We start from the raw sequence: 15,743 nt of genomic DNA, 5'->3' as shown, positions 1-15,743 counted from the left end.
ATTTAAGCAGCACTTTGCTGCCCAATCCGACCGGGCTAAAGCTATTACAAAAGCTACTGGTGTTTAGCTGCAGACGGGAGGCCATATTCCGTTGTGCAAAACAAGGGGTTTAAACTGTGATGAACGTGCTTGAGCCACGCTATGATATCTCGTTGTGCGTCCATTTCAGTGTGACAAGGTCGTTCCAAGCATGTATGAGCAGGAGAAGTATAGGCCCTGTCTCAATATGCGTACTTGTGCGTACTTGCGTACTCGTGATACGTCATCAGTCGGAGACCAAGTACTGTTCCAATTCTAAGTACTCATCAAGCCGAGAACGCGAAAAAGTCCTGGATGTGTTCTCGCTCCGCCTGTTTTATCGAGCATGCATCGGTGGTGACTTGTGTGGACTTGGTACAGCTAAATATCCCAGAATGCATTTCGTCCAAAACTCAAACGCGGCAATGGCGGACAAGCGGGGCTGAAAACTTTTAAATATTACTCTTTCTGGGTCACAAAATAAACTTTTAAGTTATTTTCAAGCGAGAATGTAGCTGTGTAAACTTCAAATATCTGCTCGATTTATCAAGATGTCATATATTTCCAAACGTGCGCCGATGTTTTCGGAGACGTCTGTGACCCACCAGCTCCATAGCAGACAGCGAGGTCGAGGATCACTAGAGCCGGCGAGAACAGCGGACTCCCGGCACATCGTTTTCAAACCCCCCACGGTCTTTTCGCTACTCAGGTTAAACAAACCCCAAACCCCAGCAGCTGTCTATTGTACTAAAATAAAAATAAAGGCGTTCTAACATCACATCTGCTTGTTTTTAAAAGTTATGGCTGAACTGTCCCAGGCATCTTCTGTTGCCCTAACTACAAATGGGTGGACCTCCAGGGCAACAGAAAGCCACGTGACCATGACCACTCGTTATATCACAGCGGAGTGGTAGATACAAAGCCCTGCACTGCCCTATAGATTACATTAGATTAGATGAAACTTTATTTAACCCTCGGGTGGGTTCCTCCGGGAAATTCAGTTTCCAGTAGCACAGCACCGACAGAAGTTTCAGAATGTGAGCAGAAATATACCATATATACACATATATAAATACAGAGTATACAAAAGAGATAAATAGAATAAATAGGAATAAGAATACAAGGGAACGGCACATTTCAAGTATTGTGAGTTTATTACACCGTTGGATATTAACAAAAACTATTGCACAGTGAAAAGGCACTACAGCTTACTTGTTCCCCCCTCCTTTGTCCCCGTTTCCCCTCCCTCTCCCCTCCAGCGAGGAGTTAAAAAGTTTAATGGCGTGTGGGACAAAGGAGTTTTTAAGTCTGCTGGCCCTTGACTTTGGGAGAAGCAACCTCTCACTGAACAGACTCCTCTGGTTGTTTATGGCCGTGTGCAGAGGATGCAGAGGCTGCCCAGCATGGTCCATAATGTCCATATTGCACCTTAATTTGTTTTTATATAAGTGTGTGGAATGAGTCTTCAGTTGAATGTTTTTTAATAGGCAAAAAATACTTAAATAAGTAAACGGCGAGTCGAATTTTTGTCTTTTTTTTCTATTTTTGCTGATCCGGAAATTGATCCAATCCGTGACTTAAAACCGTGATCCAATCCGAACCGTGAGATTTTTGATCCGTTGCACCACTAGTTAAAATGGTGTACTTAATGAAGTGCCCAGTGAGTTTATAGTCATATCAGCTGCGCTTCAAATCTCATAATTACGTCTTGTTGTTTCCTTGAGACAAAAATGACTTTATCTGTGTGTAACACAATAATCTTTGAATTATACGTTTAATGTCTGAAGAAAACACATAATTCTCTTTTCTATTCCAATATCTGATGAAGAATGTGACTCCTTAGAAAATCTCTTCCCATCCTCTTGACCTAAAAGGAATGTTCTCATCAGCAACATCAACTGCCTCATTGCTGCTTCCTGCCAAGCTGTCTGACACACACACAGATGTAGAAGGGAAAAAAAAGTTCATTACTCATAAACGGTGCTGTGTCAGTTTTATTAAGACTAATTCTCAAACATCTGTTTGACCTTGAGAGCAGTGCTAAGTGCTGACATGCATTACAGCAAGAGCTCCTTAGTGAGACCATTTGTGCAGTTCATGCTGTGTAACGTAGTCCACTCAGACGAATTCCCTTATAGGAAACTTTGTGATGTATGTGTGTTATGATGTACTATAAGTTTAAATTTATTAACTGTTTCCGTTGTAATAACCCCAATGTTTCCAGATATGATATAAGGAATATACAAGTAATTTCCATCAGCGTAACTTTGTGCTGAACATTGGGGGGGGGCAAGATCTCTATTTTGCTGGTAATAACTGAAATGAGTAAAGAAAATCAACAGCCTATTTATACAAGATAATTCATAACTTTATTGGGGGGGGGGGGGTATATTGGTTGGGTCTGATATTTGGGGGGGTCAAAACCCCCCTAACCCCCCTGAAAATTACACCCCTGGTAATTTCCAACCAAATGTAAACTTGTCATCATACAATTAAATGGTTTTGTAACCAACTTTTTTTAATTGTTACTTAATACTACTAAATATCACTATTTTCACAATTTTATTGGCAACTTCTTGCTTGGTTGGACCTTGAATGAAATAGAGAGCAGCTTTGTTTTTCTGTTTTTGCACAGGCAATATTATTATGGAGTATTATGCAAACGTGATCAAATACCTCTTGGGTTCAAAATGAACTTTCAGTTAGCGTGATTGCTGAGTTTTGGGCGTCATTCAGAAGTTCAAAGAGGGAAAATATGGATGTTGGGAATCTTGGATTTTCTTTTACAGTTATTATCAGCAATAAATCTGATTTCCATTATGTTCACTGACTTTTACCTCTGTTCTTTCACAACGTAAGAGACATTTAGCCAAATTGTTGTTCTTACTAGGAACAACCCATGGTTAATGATTTCGTTCAGAATGCCATTTGCTGGTATTTATAGTAAATCCTTCTTTTCAGTTTCTACAAAGCGTCGCAGGAAGCAGGACCAGTGTTGCAGCCATCTGAACTCCCTCTCATCTATCAAGTACGCCATTGTTTTCCTCTACATCCTGGTTCTTCTCACCATATTTGGACTTTGCCTTGCAGGTAAGGTGTGTGTGTCAGTGGATGACTTTGACAACAATTTATGATGTTTAAGAAGCTCTTAGGAGCCTCAAAACAGACACTGAACAGTGATCTAAGAGAAATCTTTAAGTCAAAGGTTCAACTTTATCTCTTATGAAATCAGTTGAAAGCTATTAACTTCAGTTCAAGCCACTAACACTACATATTTTGATAATCTCCTTATAAAAGATATAATAAAAAGAATGACATAACGTGAGAAGAAGAGCATCATAAAAAGGTCACATTTTTCTGCCTCCGTCTCACCCTACCCTTTATATCCTGTTCTTTCACAGCAATCCTCTGAATGTCCTCTCTAACAACATCCAAACATCTTCTCTGGTGTATATAGTCTTCCTCTTCTCCTCAAGCCTGGCAACCCCACATTCATTATTCTTTGCCCAATTTTTCCAATATCCCTCCTCTGCATGTGGTGACCTATTGTACAGATACTCAAGATATTGTGTTTATTTGGAAACTCTGTTCTATTGGAAAAACTGAGAGTTTTTCCTGTGGAAGTTGAGCAAATCTGCACTCCTATAACTCCTGCTGTGCTTTTGTTCTGATGTTTTGCTTGTGTGCATGCAACGAGATGTTTATTTAAAGTGAAAACCGTTTAAATAACACAGAGAAGGCAGTTTTGTTTGTTCAGCTCGCATGAATAAGGTTTGTGACTGACTGGATATCAAATGATCTTTCAGCTGTTCTGGATCAGTTTTTCCAAATGCTTTTGCCAACTGAATTCAACTACACTTTTGCACCAACCATTATGTTTCAAATGCAATACATCCTCATAAATGGCAAAACAGTTTGTTTGTTTGTTTGTTTGTTTGCCTTCACATTTGCAAAGACAGGATCTCTGCTCTGTATAAAAACCTGCAAAAGTCAGTTTTGATACGTTTTTACATGTAAAGAAAAAAAAACTTGCTTTCTTTAGTCACGGAGTAATTTGTTAATTTGGGTAAAAATAGGCCATCTTATAAGTTTGATGACTTAAGAAGACCAACCTTTACTATGTTTAGCTGTTCTTCTGTTTTCTTTGTTGTGGAGTGGAGTACACATCTGCTTCAGACCTTTCTGTAAAGTCAGATTTTCTTTGCATATGTTCATTATCATTATCATTGGCATCAAAGTCATAGTAATACTGGGCTTTTAATCATTTCTTGAACAGTTATTTTTCCAAAAGACATAGAATGATTGTACACCGTACATCTTTAAATATTTAAAAAAAAAAAAAAAAAACACGGATTGGGTGCACAGGAATTTCTTTTGGAAATCCGCAGAGGTTTAAAAGTAAACATACAGGGTCAAGCATATATTGCCTACTAACTTTTTGTTAAATTTGCCTTAGAGAACTGCTCGACCGGATGCTTTGCTAGTCATCAGTACACTTCTGGCATTATTTTTGGGGGATATTCTGACCTTGACAAAATTGTTAGTTAATTAAAATTAGTCTGTGTGCTAGCAGACCTGGCTTTTGCATAGTCTACAAAATCTTCAGCTGGGAGATCTAGGATTTGGGAAGCCCATTCCAGAAGCTTAATGGCTATTTATTAAAAGAAACAAAGGAAGGAAATTCAAGGATCATCACCACTTTGCCAGGGTCATAAAAAGACCCAATCGGTTACACTCAGATCAAAGGAAATTTCTTAGGATGCTCAGAAACAATGCAAGAACCATCAAGGCTAAACCTGCCATGAACTGTAAACTGCTGGAACACCAAACTAACTAGAATGAGTCTTCTATCACCGTAGCCGACCACGAAAGAAGCCCCTGCCGTAAAATCCACATCTTAAAGCTTGACTGAAACACAATTGGCTGCTCCAACAGGACAATGAACTGACAGGACACCTATTAACAATGGTTTTGGAAAAAAATAGCTTGTAAAAGTTGGGTCCATGCCAACAAAGATCAAGTATTCAGTCAGAATTATGCCAGAAGCTTGGTGATAGCTCACAAAAGCATTTGGTCAAGTTGCAACTGGTTAAATCACATTTAAATAAATATGAATATAGAAGTTTTTGTATTTAAAATGTTAGTACCAATGGCAAGGTTGCATTGGTGTTTACTTGGTGTGGCAGAGGTGGACATTTCAACAGATATGCTGTTTGCATTTAATTTGTTGCTTATAGATAATCATTTACCCATTAAATTTGATTAGTTTTCAAACACACTAAATTAGTATTACTTAGTGAGTCACTATTTTTATTGCTTTGTTTGCTTGTTTTGTTTTTTCATATTAGATGAGCAACTCCACAATCTTCCCTTTGTCACTGAAAAAGTTCTGCAGGTTGGTAACGGCTGCTGTAGATGAGACACATTTATCCTCAGTTTGTAGAAAATCTGACAGAGAGGAAGAGAAAAGTAGAGCGTAACAAAATGTGGCTGTAATGTCTTGGACACATGAAGGAAGTGATTTTATTGTCCGTCATTTACTCTCTGTCATGTAGATTTAAGGTTGAATTATAATGTAGGACACACACACACACACTTACACACTTACATCATAGAAACCCATTTAGTTAGCTTTAAGTAACACTTCGGGATGCAGTCTGAAACTACTCCCTCTTAAACTGTCTGATCTCGTTAAGAACTGAGAACATGCATGCACAATATGAATGAGCAGTCATTTGAAGTACAGCCAATGTCCAACAAAGTCATGATGCTGATTTTATTGCCTCAGTTCATTTGACAAAATTTGATTTTTAATTTGTACAAATGTTTTTGTGCCAAATATAGTATCAGTTTCTATAACATTAATGCAACTTTTTCTGTCATCTTCTAATCAGAGTTGTGAAGTCATTTTTTTCAAATGCAATATAAAGTTGACCTTTAGCCCTCTCCGGCGTCTCTGCTCCTACTGCAGAACTCGACACATGTGCGACAGGTTTAAACCTAATTCCCACATGTGACAGCTCTTCTAAAGAGATAAAGCAAGACAGTGATTTCCTTTGACCTGTATGGTTCCCATATTGCCATTAATCCACAGCTGTGCGTTTGCACAGAACTCCACTATATATATATTCTGGGTGATGATAAACAGCACCACCTTTGAACTGGAGTTTCAGCTTTTTTTATTTATGACATTGTATCCTGTTCTTAGCTGGCAACTGATGTGGTCTTCTGTGGTAAAATGTAATCTTACAGCAAACAAAGAAAGTTTAATTTTACCTCAGATGTTGCTGGATCCCATTTTCTTGAAACTGTAGGTTATTGTGCTTTTCTTGGAAGATAAACTCATGCACAAGCTCAGTGCTGTTCTGTAGCACACCGATTATCAAATTTACTTAAAACGAAGAAGTTGAAACTAGAATCCCAAACGTTTCTCTGGCAAAAGGCTCTTTCATGTTTCTTCTGATGAACAGCCAGTGACCATCATTGGTACAACATGTAGCGACGAGGAGAGATTAGTCATTCCCTTACTCACCAAAACATCCTCCAAGCTTACAAAGCTAGAATTGTCTTAAAAGCATAACATGTTTTCATGATCGGCACAACATAAGCGAAACAGAACAGTGGAAATTTGGACGTGTGAATTATGGGGGAAATTAGCATGAGCTGTTGTGACTTCATATCAGGCAGTCCTGTAATAAATTCCAGTATCTTCTGAGCTGTAGTTCCACCTCCTCCTGGTTAATTTGCCGGTGGAAAAAAAAACAACCCACTGGCATTGTGCCACAGCGGTCACATGGCCAATTCATTTGTATGTGTCCGTGAATGAGACAGCCTTTAGAGGTGTGTCTAACTTTATGACTGTTACCTTCTGTGAACCCTGCTGTGGCCTCCTTATAAATGTCAGCTCAGCCATAACAGGAGAGGAAGATACAGACAAACAGAGACTGAAAGAAGTTGTGAGTGCAGAGGAATAAGGGGAGATAAAGTAGATAAAGAAGAAGAAGCAACAGATCAAAAAGTTTGCTGTCTGGCTCCAAGTCAGCAGGATCCTGGCGGAATCGACTGCTCACACTAATCCTAATTTCATTTCAAGGCACTGCTCTCTCTGAGCCACCCACTCATGCCGTAACCACACAACTGATGCCATTTAATGGATGTGGCTCTGTGTGTATTCCCAGGCACAGAGATGTAGTTAAGAGTTTGGAACTGCTTTGCTGTTGTCACTGAGGTATTTAGTTATTTAAAGCTTTTAGATGAAGTTGTTTTAGAAAAGCAATCAAACCAGGCTTTTCAGACGACCTCTCCTAAATTAAATGCCGCCATCCAAAAGCTAAGTGGCTCCAGCTAAGTGTACGGGAGGCCCCTTTGCAGCACACATACACCAAGTGCACGTACAGACACATTCAAAAATGCTGCCAGTTTTCTGTGCAGTCCACATTCTCTTGTTGCTTGAATTCTCACTTGACTTTGGCTTCTCTTTTTTTTCCAGCGCTTATGTTGCCTTCTTGGCCTTTTCCCTCTGAAACAAAAAGCCTCCACTGTCTCCTGTGCATTCAGACACATTTATATTTGATTTTCTTCCGGACTCATTATGCATTATGCCTTGTCATTGAAAACATCTGCATTATTGTCATAAGTATAATGTAGTGTCTTTTGTGTCAGCGCTTCTAATTCTAAATCTTACATTTGGACAAGTGAATGATGGAAGGGTCGTAAACAGAAACAGAGTCGAGTAAAAGCCAAATGAAAGAGGATAAAAGAGCCAGATGAATCCTGCTCCATTTATTATGTGGTGAAGAGCTGCCTCGTCAGTTTTTTACTCCTACAAGGTTCCATGCAGATAGCAGAGACCTCTGTCCCCGCAGCATGAGAGAGATGGGTCTGCCAAAATGTCCAGACTTTTAGCAGATCAGAGAAGTATGTTAGAGAAACCTTTGTCTCTGTGTAGTCACTTATTTTGACTGACATGCTTCAAGAGCAGGGTAGATTCTTGAAAGACATGCTTGCCTTTTGAGCTGAACTTGGCTAATGTGAATGTATGTCACTCTAAATGGTGCCAAGATGGGAATTGATTTTTAAGACTTTTGTTCCCAAAAGTCCAAAGAAGAGAGGGTTGTGGAGAAGTGGTTCTCAACTTGGGTGATGTGACCCTCGGCCAGATAAATTAGAGCGCTTTCCACATCATTAGCAGGATACTAAGGAGAAACTTTCTCTTTCATCCATATTGCAACATTTAATTTATTTTGACTTATTTCCTGTCTTTCTTTTCAGGTTCTCGTCTGTAAAACAAAAAGTGTTAGAAAGTGTCCAGGTGAAAAGGTCCCACCTTAAATCCCACACATACAAGAAAGCTTAGTTAACATTTTAAGAATGGTTAGGAAACACAGTTATTCTTAAAAGACTTAGTCCTTGGTAGGAACTGAAGGACCCTAAAGCAAACAGTTCTGTGGTCATAGTATTTTAGAAATAGACCCATTAATGATCCTTACTTGACTTTGAGAAGCACTGATTGCATTTGTAAGTTTTCGAAAGATAAAAAGAATGAGAATGAACATAAAGCCATCTTGCATTCTTGCTAAATAGTGTTAAAAAAGTGGGGAAAAAATATTGATCTTTTCAGAAATCTTTTTGATTTTTACTGTTTTTAATTGTCTGACATGTAAGACATAGGCAGCATATATCCTCAGAAGAAACCCTCTTTCCTCTGTGTGAAGGACTGGGATGTTTTTGGTTGCATTTTGGCCAGACAGTGCAGCAAATACCTTGCTCTACATCTGGAGTCAGTTCTTGGCTGACTTCAGATGCACCTAACAAACACATTTAATAGCTAGAGATTGGCCCATATATGGACTTGCAAACAGAACCTAAGTTGATAACTGTCAGGGTGTTTGAGACAAGAGTGTTATGCTTGTTATGCATAATCTCTGTTTATGAGCTTGATAGGTATCCGACCATCACTGCTTACTATCATACGCACGACCATGAAAAAACATTGCAGAACTGCTGTATGGCATATTTCTGGGTCATTTGATTAAGGTCAGTTTATAATTTTATTGCATGCACTAGTTCACTATTGCAATATATACAACAGTTCCTACAGCTGTAGCATTTAGCATGTACTATATGATGGAGAATTGGCATAGATCATGAAAACTGAGTCATATTTTCCAGTTGGTAAAAAACATGGAGCTCACAGGTTTCCCTCCAGTGGTCCCGTTTTCCTTTGCTAGTTAACTGCTGGAAAACATGATGTTATGTTTGTTGTTTTTTCTTTTAAGCCATGAAATCTTGCAACAAGAGTTTGAGTTTTTTCGCTGATACTGTTGGTACTACACAAGCATGTTCTTGGCAAGTGGAAATGGGCAATAGGCCTCATGTCCTGAAACAGCTGTGGTTTATTTTGGTTTTTCGCCTTTATATTAATTGGGTTTGGTCATGGTTATGTTATCATAATTTTGTGTTTTGCATCAGTTTTCCCTGATGCAGCTAAATTGTGCTTGGCCTTAAAGAAAGTAGATTATTGATGGAAAAATATCAACTGACAGCTATGACCTGCAAGCAGAGGTTTGCCTTGGAATGAACATTGGAAAACTGGACAGAATTTATCATGATCATAAATCAACAATGTTAAAATATTTTGTATTTTCATAAAGTTGCTTTTCACGACAGAGCGACTATCCTTTATAATCATAAATCATTTCATTTAAGTTTCATGTTAAAAGTAATGTTTTGTTTCTGTGTTATCCATGGCTGTGCAAGATCACAGATACAAACAGTGGAAATGAGCTTCCTTCAGAGAGTAGCGGGGCAGTCCCTTTAATGATAGGGTGAGGAGCTCAGTCATTTGAGAGGGACTTGGAGTAGAGCTGCCAATCATCTACATCAAAAGGAGCCAGTTGAGGTGGTTTGGGCATCTGGCTAGGATTCCACCTCAAGTCCTCCCAATGAACTAGTGGCGGTGGCCAGTGAGAGGGAGGTCTGGGCACCTCTGCTTAGACTGCTGCTCTCTGTAACCTAAACCCAGATAAATGGTAGAAAATAAACTGACTACTTTACTTGCCTACTTATTTTAGTGTGTAAGTAGCTGCCTGGGTTTGTGGAATACTCACAACCTCCAGTATGTTAATTCATGTTTACAGGCATTAATTTAAATTGTAAATTTAATTTTTATTGATTTTTCATATTCATGAAAACTTTTTTAACCCACCCAGTGTTTTATGTAATAATTCACTTTAGTGTTCACAAAATTAATACTTTCTATGTTTGAAGTGCAAACACAGCTTTATGTTGAACTTAATTATTTTATCACCACACCTGAGACCACAGTTCAAGTTGCAGCAGTTAAGACTTCTTTTCAAACTCTGTTTTATTCGTTGGCCCATTAACCCATCCTGTCTGGGTAAAATATTTGCTACAGACAAGTCATATTGTCATGGACTTGCTGTGTGCTAGGCAGGATGTAGGACCCAAACGCAGGACTCATAAACAAAAGGGCGAACTAAAAGAGGCAGCTCTATTTTGTCTGTAAATAACACACTTCAAATACAAAAAACTAAACTAGACACGACGACAAGGACTAAAATACGCAGGCAGGATAACGAGAGGATGGGGAACAGGTGGAAACACAGCTGGAACTAATCAGAAATAATGAGACAAGGGGAAAGCAAAACTAGACCCACTGCACACAGGACAGGGACTATCAAAATAAAACAGGAAACACACGGCAGGAACAGAGGCACGGACTTGACACTGAAACGTCAGGAACAGAGGGAACACGGAGCACAGGGACAGGAGTCACAAAGTGCGACATGAGACACGAGTGACTGAGGAACAAGAAAATAAACATGAAGACAGAACTAAACCTACACTAAACATGAGGGGCACATGAACAAAACTCAAGGGTCATCGACCCAGGACCATGACACATATACATCCTGTTAAAATACTTTATTTACAAAGTAGTGCTAACACAAAAAAATACATGGCAATTTCTATCCATGAACCACAAACGTATACAAATGTGCCTTCTCATGACTCTATTTGATGTTACAAATATTTTAATAACATTCAAGCTCCTGTGATAGTTGCTGAAAGTACTAGAATGAGTTTAACTGTGATTAAGGATTTCTTGTGTGCTTTATCCAACTCACATTTTTCTGTGTTGAAGGTCCCTTTCTATTCTGTTTATAGCCGCATGTTTTTAAGTCCTCCAGATGAAGATATTTTTGCCCAAATTTTTCTCCTGCACTAACATAAATTGTGATCTGTGGGACACAACTGAGGCACAGGATGCCAAAAACCTGACCGTTAAAAAAAGAGAAAAAAAAAAACAGTGACCGGCTCTTTTTAGCCCAACCACAAGCTTTAGATTACTTTAGCTCTTCTGAGGATATTTAAAAGACACACTCGTAATCTTTATTATTCAAGATTTTAAAAAAAAACTGCCTTTAATCTAGACCATATGTGTCAGACTAAGTTGGTCAGTATAAAAACTCTCTGAGGGTAAATCTGACACCACAAACTGCCACTCCTAGCAACTTTAAAGACAAACTTTAAAGGTCTTAAATCCCTTTCTTGTGGAAACAATAAGCATTCTGGCTGTGGAAGATGAGGTGTTTCTGACCTCAGTCTGTTTATGTTTTACACGTGTAAGACATACTGTTCCCAAACACACATCGCATGCAGGAGAGTAAAACCTCCATCACATTGTACATAGTTATGACCGCAAATAACTACATGAGTAGAAACATAGTACATTTAAATATGTAATAAACTTTATCATAGTCTTTATCATAGTCATAATATAAAACATGCATAGTCTTTCCAAATAATACCACAAACACATTGGGATATAGAGTACTATACACTTACAAAAATGTATGCAGTAACTAGTGTGTGTGTGGAAAAGTGTTTGCCCTCTTCCTGGTTTCCTAGGTTTTTGCATATTTGCCACAATTACATGTTTCAGATCATCAAACAAATGTTAATAACGGACAGAGATAACTTGAATAAATGCAAAATGCAATTTTAGGAGGATGATTTCATTGTTTAGGGTGAATAGTTATCCAAACCTACCTGTTCCCGTGTGAAAAAGTAACTGCCCCTCTTGTTAAATCATGAATTAAATGTGATTAACCAGAGTTCAGTTTCACTAAACACACTCAGACCTGTTAAATCAAGAAACCACTTAAATAGAAGGAGATGAACCTCCCCAGGAGTGACCTCCAATTACTCCAGGAGCACACTGACGACTCATCTAGGAGGTTGCAAAAAACTCGAGAACAACATTAAAGAACATCAGGCTTCACAAGTCTCAGTTAAGGTCTGATTTCATGATTTAACAATAAGAAGGAGACTGAGCAAAATTGGCATCCATGGGAGAGTTCAAGGAGAAAACCACTGAAGAGCAAAAGGAACACAAAGGCTCAATTTACATTTACCAAAGAACATCGTTATGATCCCCAAGGGTTTTGGGAAAATACTCTGTGGATTGACGAGACAGAAGTTGAACTTTTTAGTAGGTTTTACATCTGGTGTAAAAGTAGTATTTCAGAAAAGGAACATCATACCAACAGTATAATATGGTGATGGTAGTGTGATGTCTGGGGTTGTTTTGCTGCCTCAGGACGTGGAGGACTTGTTGTTGTAAATGGAACCATGAATTCTGCAGTCTACCAAAACATCCTGTAGGAGAATATCCGTCCATCTGTTGGTGACCTCAAGCTGAAGCACACTTGGGTTCTGCAGCAGGGCAATGATACAGAACACACCAGCAACTCCACCTCTAAATAACTTAAGAAAAACTGAAAAGTTGTGGCATGACCTTAAAAAAGCAGTTTGTGTCTGAAAATCCTTCGATGTATCCGAATTACAACAATTCTGCAAAGATGAATGGGCCAAATATCCTCAACAGCACTGTAAAAGACTCATTGCCAGTTACTGGAAACACTTGATTGCAGTTGATGCTGCTAAGGGTGACCCAACCAGTTATTAGGTTTAGGGGGCAATCACTTTTACATTTAAAAAATAAACACATTCATTTAGAAACTGCATTTTGTGTTTTCTTATGTTATCTTTGTATGATATTTAAATTTGTTTGATGATCTGAAACTTTAAGTGTGACAAACATACAAAAAAATAGGAAATCAGGGAGGGGGCAAACACTTTTTCACACCACCGTACGCATGTATCTGGGATTTACACACACTCTGGGTGCCCTTAAATTGACTCTAAGAACATAAAGCCTTGTTCTAATGAGTTGCTGTTCTCTGGCCATGGCCCTTTGTGAAGAAAAGAGTCTGGAAATGTTCCAGCATTCTCAGTAGGAGTCCATTATTGAAGGAGCACGCACACCCGCACTTGTTCAGACCAAAGAGGAAGAAAAGTCAGTCAAGACGAGGAGTCCAAAAAGTCAGCAGATGACCTTATTCAGAGAGTCAGACACAGGCCATTAACATGTCAGGGATAATTGGACCTGATGTCTTTCTATTCTGTGTCCTTTCTGAATACTGCAAAGAACTTTTTTTTTTTAGTTTATTTTGAGGCAAGTACATCCAAGAAATCCAGCAGTAATGATTACTTGCATAGTTGCATCGATATTAATTGGTGGGGTGTAAAATTACTAAACAAATTATATTTATTGCACTTTAGCTCATTTGTTTGCAAGTTTTGATTTCATTTTTATCATGAAACATGGCAAACATTACTGACAACAAAGATAAATCTGCCAGCTGCAAGTGAGTGTCTGTGATATGCTCTTCTGCTCAAAAATTAAGGAAACATCATCACAGTATAACAAAAGGTCAGTAAAATCTGTTCAGTTAGGAAACATAAACCACTGTGATTCGATTTTGCCTGCTTTGGTGCAAATGAAAATGGCAGCACTGGAAGTGTACTTTTATACTGAATAGTTTTTCAGGCGATGATCACATCGAGATTTTCTTTTTGCCTAGTTTGGCTTTTGGCTAGTATCCTTGTCATCCTTGTTATCGTTGTCAAATGGTACCTGCAGCCTATTCAGGTTGCACAGGTAGTCCAGATCCTGCTCTGAGTGTCTCACATGTACTCACAAATAATTGTACTGCACCAGTGAGCTCTAACAGAATAGCAGTAAATGACTGGGATAAGAATATATTAGCATTTCTGTGGCATCTTAGACTTACTATATAGACACACTTGTTATATAATATTTATATTGTGTAAACTTACCTTCTCACAGCATCAGTCTTGTTTCATTTTTTGGTTATTGTGTGAAGCTGCAACTCTGTTCATGTTCATTTTAAACAGATCTTCTATGAAGTATAAGGTTTTCATGGTGGCCCTGGAAATGCAAATGCACTGCAACTTCAGAAAACAAGAGTAAATACAGAAGTAATTCAAAAGCACAGAAAACAAAGTAGAAGGTGAATAAAATACAAAGGAAATAGAAAGAAACTGCCACAATCACAAAACAAAAAGGGAAGTGTTTTGGGGAAGGATAATGTGATCAAAATGAGCTATATTTTTCTTAAATTATACATTTATTTTTAAATTCCTTTTATTTATTTAACATTTGATTTATTTTCTATGTTCTCTTGTATGTAAAATATGGGTTTGATATTTGCAAATCATTGTATTCGGTTTTCATTAACATTTCCATTAACTACACAGAAAATCTTTAAAAATCATCTTTTTTAATGATTAGTTGTTCAGGCCTTACTGTTTTTATCTTTTAGAAATGTCCAGATGTCATGTCCAGATGACAATCTCTCCTTGTAAACATGTAGAACTTTACATGTTTACAGTTCAGATAAACAAGGTCGAGAGATGCAATAAAATGAAACACCGCAGTGTGTAAGTGACTCCAACACAAATAAAAACACCATGCCTCACTCCTGCTTGTCTCCATAAACAGCTATAGGGATTTTATAAATCTGCTGCAGTGGGAGGGGGGGATAAAGCTTCAGGGATTTCAGAGTACAATAGCAGGCGTCCAAATTAGTCTTCTACGTGTCTTTTTTCTGTTTTACTGGCAGACTAATTAAGCAGCAACAGATTCCAAATAGTTTTATGCTCATAAACAAACACACTGCATGGGTTTGATCTGTCTTAATGCGTGCTGGAGCTGATGTCCAAAGAGGCACACTTTGTACAGTTATGAGAGCTGGCACCCAAAAACTGAGTAGTTATTAGTTTCCACTGTGTTTGGTTGGGCGATAGCTTGGAACTAAAGTTTTAAACAAAGGATGGAAAAGTGAGCAAAAGCATGTAGATAGCAATGTCTTTAAAGTTGCAATCCACAAAATTTGATGTTAGTTTGTTATAACCAGAGACTGTATGGAAAAGGTGGATTTAGTCACCATGATGTAAACCAATGGGGCTTCACTGGAGCTGGAACTGACTATATTATGATTAGGGGGTTAAGTGCTAAGTTACAAGCTAATGCAAGAGGGAAAAAATAACTATACACTTGTTCCAAGTTGTTTGCCCAACACCCTGGTCTTCTATCAGTCACATGTCAAAGAGCAGAGGTCTATCACAATGTGCGTGAACAACCAGAAAACCAAAAAAGAATAGTAACCTCTCAGTTTCAACTCAAACTTGAGTTATTGTTAACTGGATATACATCCTCCTAAAACGTAGGCCCTGTACAGATTTCAGTGAAGCAAAATTAATCCTGCTTCCTGAGGCAATAGTCAACTGGGGCCACAATATGGCAGTAAGCTATAAGCTTTATGACAATGCTG

At 38.3% G+C, this 15,743-nt stretch overlaps 1 protein-coding gene across 1 annotated transcript in view; it reads left to right on the top strand.

The window, feature by feature from the left end:
- scara5 (scavenger receptor class A, member 5 (putative)) overlaps positions 1-15,743 on the top strand; it is a 119,555-nt gene that overhangs the window by 12,804 nt on the left and 91,008 nt on the right. The window contains exon 3 of the mRNA XM_080881903.1: positions 2,980-3,108. Coding sequence (XP_080738029.1) covers positions 2,980-3,108 — 129 coding nt within the window. The remainder of the gene's footprint in view (positions 1-2,979; positions 3,109-15,743) is intronic.

Source organism: Rhamphochromis sp. 'chilingali' (genome assembly GCF_963969265.1).
Source record: "Rhamphochromis sp. 'chilingali' genome assembly, chromosome: 5".
NCBI classification, from domain to species: domain Eukaryota; kingdom Metazoa; phylum Chordata; class Actinopteri; order Cichliformes; family Cichlidae; genus Rhamphochromis; species Rhamphochromis sp. 'chilingali'.
The sequence above is the reverse complement of the archived record's forward strand: the minus strand, read 5'-3'. Positions and strand labels throughout refer to the sequence as shown.